Source organism: Solanum tuberosum, unplaced genomic scaffold, assembly GCF_000226075.1.
Source record: "Solanum tuberosum cultivar DM 1-3 516 R44 unplaced genomic scaffold, SolTub_3.0 scf00087, whole genome shotgun sequence".
Taxonomy (NCBI): Eukaryota; Viridiplantae; Streptophyta; class Magnoliopsida; order Solanales; family Solanaceae; genus Solanum; species Solanum tuberosum.
The window spans coordinates 1,222,017-1,231,198 of record NW_006239017.1 but is presented as its reverse complement, the minus strand read 5'-3'; the positions used below and the strand labels follow the sequence as shown (position 1 = coordinate 1,231,198).

The window sequence follows — 9,182 nt, the reverse complement described above, 5'->3', positions numbered from 1 at the left end:
TATATATATATATATATATATTATACGTTAAATTTTTTAGTGAAAAATCTTGACTTCTTCTTAGGTTGAATAAAAGTTATTCTGGGATTTATTGGATTTTTACTGTTTTTGTGATGCTATAGTTCTGTTTTTCATCTATTCGTGCTTTGTAAATGCAAGGGACCTTCTAATTAATATGTGACATTTTTAATTAATTGTGTCTACTGAAAGATGTACGTTTTGGGCATCTTGAGTGGTACACTTTTTTTTTGTTTGGTTTGATTTTCCATAGATGCGTGGAATAAGTTGATTTATTGTACTATCTTATATTATATTAATAATGGACAACGCAAATCAAATACTTTTTTGCTCGTTTGAATATGGGAGTTCGATATCAGTGGTTCAATTTCATGGTCGTTATAATAAGGTATTTTCTTTAAAAAAAAATACTTTATTTTAGAGCTCATACATGAAATTTCTACTTAAAAATAGAAGATAAACACACTTATCATATCTCAAACAATGAACCGTTTAACCATAGATTTTAAATGCACTTTTGAAATTAGTTTTTTACCAAATATCTATTTGACCATAAATATTAACTAATATTGGGGGCACTCGAATCTCAAAATCTGGTTCGAACATGTTGTTGGGCCAAGATGCAAGATATAATGTTGGTTCTTTTAAATTTTCTCAAACTTTTTTTATAAAGTTTATCCATGTATTACTTCGAAAAGAATGTATTTAAAAAGAAAAGAAATAATACATTAATTTTTTTTTAAAGGAGATATTTCTGAACTATTAAGTAACCAACAAATAACCATCAATATACCTAGTTAAATTTCATAAGTGGAATCTAGATAGTATTAGAGTATATGTAGACCTTACAACTACCTCATAGAGGTAGAGAGAATGTTTTCGAAAGACCCTCGACTCCAGAATAACAAATTCAAGTACAAAAAGAGAAGAAAACAGTGTAGAAAATACAACAATATAATGCTGAATCAACAAAATAGTACGATAATAGAAACACGGTAAATAACCGATGATGTGAAATATCAAAAGTAAGAACTACAATAGTATCAGATACCAAAAGCCAAAGAATACATGAATAGGCTAATACAATGAATGGCATGGTGCTCTATGTTATTATCCAGCCAAATACATAAAAAGGCTAGTAATACAACAATTCTTAACTGCATACTAACCTTCTACCTTATTCGTGATTTCCATACCTTCCTACCTAGGTAAGCGGAGGATGCGTCGTATCTTGTCTAATCACCTCATCTTAATACTTTTTCAACCTACCGATCTACCTCTCCTCGATCCACTATATTCAACCTCTCACACCTCCTCACTAGGCATCTTCACATCCCTAAACCATCTCAGTCTCTCCTCCCTCATCTTGTCCACCTTAGAGCTACTCCTACTTTGTCCTAGATGGCTAGATATCCCCATTTCTAATCCCATCGCTCTGATTATACTCGTGCATCCATATCAACATCTTCATTTCTCCCACTTGCATTTTTAAGGACCAGGTGAGAGTCCTTGACTGGCCAATACTCACTTCATTAAATAAAGCCGATCTAAGTCATCTAACCACCATTTGGTAAAATTTATCTTTAAGTATTGATTGACTTATTAAGTAACAATTTAAATATTTTTGGACCAAATAATTTACAGAACAAATATTTTAAACCCAAACTATTAATTGAAAATATTTTTATTCAATTTAGCAAATTTAAGAGTATTTTTTGACTATTTTCCGTAAAATAAGATAATGAGTTTCCTAATACCACTTATCCCTAATCTTGTACAATTATGATTCACATACCACTTCAATTGACTGCTAAACTACTCTTTTACAGTCAGATCTGTCTCTTTTTTCTCTTTTAGACTTCTTAGTCCACTTTTTGTTTTCTTTTCTTTTCTGGATCTTTCGCTTTTATCCTCACACTTTTCCCCATTTCTTTACTCTGTTCAAATCAACGAGCTAATTTCCGATTAACAATGGAGGACTGGGGCCCAGTTTTGATAGCAGTGGTGCTGTTCGTGCTGTTAACTCCGGGTCTACTATTCCAGCTTCCCGGCCGTGGAAAAACGGTTGAATTCGGGAACATGCAAACCAGCGGCGTTTCCATTTTGGTCCATGCCGTAATTTACTTTGGCCTCATCACTATCTTACTCCTTGCCATTGGCGTCCATGTCTATGTCGGCTAAAGTAGTTTTTACCTTCACTATTTGTAAGTTTGTAACAATCTCTCTCAGATCTTTATTAATCTCTCTCTTGCTTATAGAATAGTAGCAATTGATCTTCCATTTTCGATTTCTTAATTTGCTACTACCAGATTGTATCAATTGGGTGAACTGTTAATACTTAAAAGCATTATGCACTGCTTCTCTAATTTTACCTTAACTTGGTGCATCATTGTACACGATTATTAGATTCTCCAACAACAACAAGATACACAGTGAAATCGCACAAGTGGAGTAAGATTGTACACACACCTTACTACTACCTCTTGGGAGGTAGAGAGGCTGATTTTAAAAGACGCTCGTCTCAAGTACAACAAATTCAAGTACAAAGAAGAAGAAAATAGCATAGAAAACATAGCAACAATGAAACACAGTAAACAATTGGCAAATATTTTTTTTAAAACTTCGTATGGAATAATGGTCCTGCTTCAAGTACTAAGATTTAAAAAAATTGAACTAGTATTAGAGACGGATCTAGGATTTGAAGTTTATGAATTCTTACAATGCGCTCAAGTTAATGTAAAGTAATAACTGGATTCACAATCAATTATTTATAAATATTTTGTGAATTTTGTAATACAAATATAAGTATGAACTAAAGTTACTGGGTTGCCAGGAACCCATACCTTAGGCTAGATCCACCCCTCTAGTATCCATCCAACAATCCGAATTGTGGAAAATATTAAATCTCATTCATCCATAAGTATTTAAGAATTGTATGCTTTGCTGAATATTCTATAGTTCCTGAGTTTGAAACATTAGACTATACATGAAGGAGAATGACTTGTGGTCAATGTATAGATTTGTTTTCATTTTGCCACTGCTTGATGTTACCTCTGCCAATATGAGATATGCAAAGCATAGCTATGATAAATCTTCTCAACTGGAAATAAAGGATTGACATAGCTGGTCCAACTAATTTGAGATTGAAGAGTAGTTGATCGATTGTCACTGCTGAATATTGTTTGCCTTTAACTGACACTTCATTGTTCAATGGTCAAGCCATTCCATTTGGGTATCTCGACTCGTCTTGTTATTCACTTTTCCTTTTCTCCCTTGTTTGAATCTTCAATCTTATCATATACATCTGGAATTCTACTCTTGCCTAATAGAGAATGGGCATGACCCTTCCATGTTCTATCGTCCAACGGACGGGCTATTTTGAGTTCTATATTTAGTTCGGTTGGATCAGTCGCATCTGACTCTGATTGTAGTTTCAAGTTCACATGTCGTACTAGAAAACAGGGGCTAATGTTTGCAATGGTGACATTTCCTGATGTTGCATTCTTTCTTCGAGGATGAACTGAAGAAAAGCTGAGGACAAGTTGAAGAAAAGTGATGAAACCCGCTATAGCTACTAACTCCCCTTTTACTTCCTCATACAACATGTTTGTCTGAATACTAGCAGCAGGCCTCCCATGAGTTTGTTTTCCATGGGGATTGCCGTGAGATACCTGCATACTAATATTCTATATGCCTCAGTGCCTTTAGCACCATTCACTAATATATCATGTCCTTTTAAGTTGAACTACTCTCACTTCTCGAGTTAATTTTATGTATGGTCACCAACCTCAATATAATAGCTAAATGCAAAGCCTTTTATTTTCACATTGAAGTATTTGAATTGCTCAAAATATTACAAATGACCAGGAGGTCAAATATACAGAATCAGGTTATGATAAGTCACTTGCAATAGCATTTTTGACTACCTATAATTTAAACAAAAGAAATTGCAATAGCATTTCTAATTCCGGCACTCTCCCTCCTTCCTTCTCTCTCACACAGACAACTCTAAAAATTGAAATGGTGATACTCGCTCGAATTTCTAAAAGATCCTTAGAAACTACCTTCTCCTCTCAGACCCACCACCATCATCAGCAGAATCTCCTCTGTGGGCTGCTGGCAATAATTGCTCAGGCAATAAGGAAATCTATGGATCGAGTGAAGTGGGACTATAGAGAGCAAAGTAGATCACTGCTCTTGGTCAGTGGGCCCCAAAGGTGGCGTCAAAACTTGTGTGGTGCCAAATGTAGTCTTTCATGTTAGCAATACTAGTTTGTAGACTTTATTATTGACCTTGAACACAAGCTTTACCAGCCAACTGGTTTGACCTTTGAAACTTTTTTCTCATATTCTGTGTTCGTCGTTTCAGGCATACTCCTGTTAGCTCTTCACGCGTTTGGCTAACAAGGAAAATCATACCTTTTTTATTTGGTGTTTTGACCGGTGTGGTCGGAGTATTAGCTATATTTCTATTAACCAGTAAAAAAGTTAGTGTCAGAAATGAGCTTATTTTGCTGTGTCTACTCTGTTTCATGTATCTTTGCTGATCAAATGTTGTTCTCTTGCTAGTAGTTCTTTATCGCAGTATAATTTGGGCATAAACAAGTAAACAACTCATGCCTTCTTGTTCTTGAATGACAAAGGAAGTCTTCATAACCTTTTGTTGATGCTGATTTTGAGGCGACTAAAATTCACTCACTTATCAAAGAAAAAAAGAAACTCCTAATCTTTGATTTGTTCGATTTCTTCTGGAGTTCAACTCGGAATTCCAATACAGATGTGTCGGGATTATGAAATAGTGGCGGAGTCAGAATTTTTACTAAGAGATTCAAATATGAAGAAGTAGGGTTCGGATGAACCCCTTGCTTCCACCTAGCTTCTGCCCTTGTTATGAAATGGAAGAAGTTAATAATGAGGTTCCTTGTTCGCTGGTTGATCAACTATGTGTACAGAATATGTCGAAATGGAAGTATAGTAAAATGATCTTTAACCTCTCGATATATAATAAAACTACTGCAAATTCAAATTTGTTTCTCATATTTTTCTCCATTGTAAAATTATCATTACTTTAACATTGTTTTCCGCTACCACTATATAATGCATTGGTCCATTATCATTTTAAATTTTGTGTCTACTCAAATATCATCATATAAAACTCAATAGAGAAGATTTAAAATTGAAAAGACGAAGTACAATTTTCGTTTGGAAGAGAATCATGAGATCTCATGCTCAAATTCCAGTAGAGACAAAAAATATTAGGTGATTTCTTTTCTTTTGTCCCAACCTTAGTGGATAGAGTTATCTTATACTTGTTGGTGGTGTGTGGTGATAAATATTCCGTGAAATTAGTCATGATATGTGAAAGCTGATCTGAACACTATGATAATAGTTTTTGTTTTGTTTATGAACCTATGAGGTGTATGATACGATACAAAAATGAATTAGACTCAATATGGTCTCAAATGCCATCTTTTTCATGAGATTTCCAATTTTCTTTCAGTTGGATGTGAGTGCACCAAAGCGTTGATGGAGTTAGGTGTATGTATATGCCTTTTTTTTTTTGTGTAAAAGGACTCGAGAATCATTAGCTTCTGAATGTCCTTTTTATTGCCCCCAATTGTACCAACCAATAAGAAGGGGGGCAGAGGAAGCGAGTTGGTTATGGATTCTATTAAACTCAATAATTTTAGTTTAAATTTTATATTTGTTGTGAAAAATAACTTACAAATTAAAATTTAAAATTTAAACATAATAAATTTAAAAATTCTGATTCCGCTTTTGCCGCTGGGGAATTCAAAAGGAATACTACCAACCAGAAAATGAATTTCAATAATTGTGTTCAAAACAGGCCATGCAATATACTTACCAGTATTATAGGCCGCACGAGCTAATAATTGTGAAGTTTTACGGCACTACTTAATGGGTTGTGATGTACAAAACGAGAGTTGGTTTTTGTATGTCAATTATATATATCTTTTTAGTTTTATGTTTTTTAATAAGAAATTTTTTAATTTTTCATATAAGAGATCTAAAAAAAATTACTTTTCTTCTATTCAATTTATAAATGGTTAAGAAATCTCTTTTTGTTTCTTTTCTTTTAGAGGCCAATAGATCTCATTTCACCCGCCATAAGTCACAGTTGGTTAACACTTTATTTTGGACTACAAATAGTAATAATAATATATTATTATTTTAACCATAATAGTAATATTAATATATTTAAGCAATTCCAGGAATATTTCAAAAAATGAAAAATTTGTGAAGTAGAGTCGTAATATTGTATCTAAACTGTGTTTTTTTAGCATGATGTTTTTATTTTGGTTTGTACGTCACTTTGATCATAGGAGGGGAATTTCTCCCTTGATATGCAATATATATATATGACATAATAATGATGAATATGGCAAGGATTATAAAAGAAAAACACATTTTTTTTTTATAAAAATGGAAATTAGGTTAACAAATGATTGAAAAGAAATCTTTAGAAAATGCAATCTGAAAGAAACATAATTGGAGTGAAAGGGACCATAATTAGCTGTTTTTGTGTTATTTAGATGTTTATCATCAACCACTACCTATATATGTCGTGGAACACCATTAACCAAAAGCCCAAAACCTAATTTATATCAAAATGTCCTAAATTATTATCTATAAATCCACCAACTTAACTACTTTTCTTTCATATATATATATTACTCCATCTTTTTCTCCCTCCAAAACTAGGGTTTCCTCATTATACAACTACCATGGTCATGGCAGCCAATAGTATATTCTTGGTCTCTTCGTTTATTCGAAAAAGGGATGCAACACGAGTACTTCCTCATGGGATCATCCACCTTAGTATGTTATTTCTTTGAAAAGCTTCTATTAAGATAGGAAATTCTCCGATAAAGCTGCTAATATATATCAGGTGAACTCATATATTCTTGTTCATGCTTGACTTCACAATTATGAGGAATTCGGTGCGATGTTATGGAATTGTGATGTTGGAATGGCTCAATCTAATAAAAGTTTCCAAACATTTTTGGTTATTTTAATTTGATTGAGCCGTGCCAATATCATATTTTCTTTGTACAAGAGTCTTGATGTATGCTTTTTAAAAAGTGCCCAAGTTTTGAAATATTCTTGTAGGTTAAAGTTTGATTGCAGATTTACTCATATTCCAAAAGTTTAGTGTGTGTTCAGAAAATGTTTTCTTGAAAATATTTTTTCGGAAAATAAGTGAGTTACTTATTTTATTTTTTTGTGTTTCAAATAAAAAAATATTATTCTAAAAGTATTTGTAAATAATTTAGACAAACAATATGAAAGGTAGGGGATGTGGGGGTGGTGGGAATAGGGGCATAGGGCTGTAGGGGGTAGGGTGAAGATAAGGCATGCTGACGGGAGAACATAATCAAGGTGGAATGCTACTTGTAGAATATGTTTACGTTACCCTCATTTTTAAGGATCCTGTTTTCCTAGAGAAAATATTTTTCAAAATTTTGACCAAACAACATGAGAAAATCAGAAATTATTTTCCTCAATACCAAACACACCCTTAATGTCTTTCAATTTTTTTCCAATTCCAACCTACTTTTTAATTTGTTAGTGGCGTTTACATAATTTTTATTGTAATCGTATATTAATATTTGAAAAGGTGAACAAATGAATAAAGTATTAGGAGTATAATGATGAGCAATTCCATTTTTCATATTTATACCCAATATTTTCATTTTTCTCATTATACTCAACATTTCCATTTTTTTCATTATCTATATAACATCATGACACTACTTGGAACAGGGTATATCCCTCCTAGACTTCTGTTTATGAGATATTTGAAAGGAAGCATCTTTTTTCCCCTTTTTTTAGGGTCTTGATTTTGGCCAAATATGCCAACTTGTTCTTCTTGGATCATATATAAAGATGGTATATTTTTTTGTTTTTTCTTCAATGTTATTGATTATATTCCTAATTAGGTATCTATCAAACTGTCAAATATGTCATATCTCTTATGGTACCAACCAAGTCAGTAGTTTGGTGAATAAATAATTTTTTATGTATATTCATATGTATAGAATCGAATATTTTTATTCCAGACAGAATGGCATGATTAATAATTGGAAGAAGGCTGAAATAAGATTTGAGAAAAATATTTAAGTTATATGAACTTTGTAAAAATATTTTTTTAAAACATTTCAGATGTTAATATTCGAATGGATTTCCTTTTTTAAAATAAATAAATAAAACAGATTCTGCATATCCTTTAAAGAGTATAAATAAATAAACATCTAATAGCTAGGATGCAATTCCTTCTCTCTTTTTTTCTTTTCTTTTTTTGATGGTGTAGGTTGTAGCTAGATAATTAAAAAATTGCCTCGTATCTTTGAACTTTTTGATAAATCTATCTCAAGAAGAAGTCACATTTTAATAAATATATTAGTTTTATCCTTATAGTTTTTTTTGTGTGTGTGGGGGGGGGGGGTGGGGGGGGGGGGTCCGGGTCNNNNGTGGCTGCTTCCCTCTCAAGACTTCTAATACAACCACTCCGTAGCTGTAGACATCGCTCTTTGCAGTGGGGGGGGGGGGGGGCAGGGGCGGATCCACGTGGGTTCCAGGGGTTCATCCGAACCCCTCGACAAAAAATTACACTATTTATATAAGGTAATTTTTCAGTATTTATGTGGATATATATATTTTGAACCCCCTCAATGACAAGGAAAAACTGATAGCCTAGCGGCAGGTCCCTTAGAAATTAAGCTTTACTTCAAGGGTTTGACTCGTGTTAGCATTTTATTTTTTTATTTTTTAGTTTCATTTTTTTTTAGTTTCAGTTCCGTTTTTTGCATTTTTTTTATAGTTTTTTATTTTATAAAACATGCTAAAAGTGTGGTTTTAAACCCAAGAAAATTCAAGGGTCCGCCACTAAAACTATATACTACTACTTCCTTGAAATTTTGTTTTGTTGGCTTATTTACACATTTATACTTTTATTTTTCGAACCCCCTGAACGAAAATCCTGGGTCCGCCACTGGTGGGTGGGACTTGGGAGCTCTTGTGAAATGTTTCAATCCTCGAACTCGAAGTATAAATATGAGTATATATTTGTGTATAAGCATTTTATATATATTATTATACACTTCTGTATGACTGTATATGATCGAACATATTATGTATAATGT

At 32.9% G+C, this 9,182-nt stretch overlaps 1 protein-coding gene across 1 annotated transcript; it reads left to right on the top strand.

Annotated features, from left to right (window-relative positions):
• Nucleotides 1-1,824: 1,824 nt before the first annotated feature.
• On the top strand, nucleotides 1,825-3,763 carry LOC102602710 (uncharacterized). The gene has a single exon (XM_015308801.1). The coding sequence runs from the start codon at nucleotides 1,990-1,992 to the stop codon at nucleotides 2,197-2,199; it is 210 nt and encodes a 69-aa protein (XP_015164287.1). The 5' UTR covers nucleotides 1,825-1,989; the 3' UTR covers nucleotides 2,200-3,763.
• Nucleotides 3,764-9,182: the final 5,419 nt, after the last annotated feature.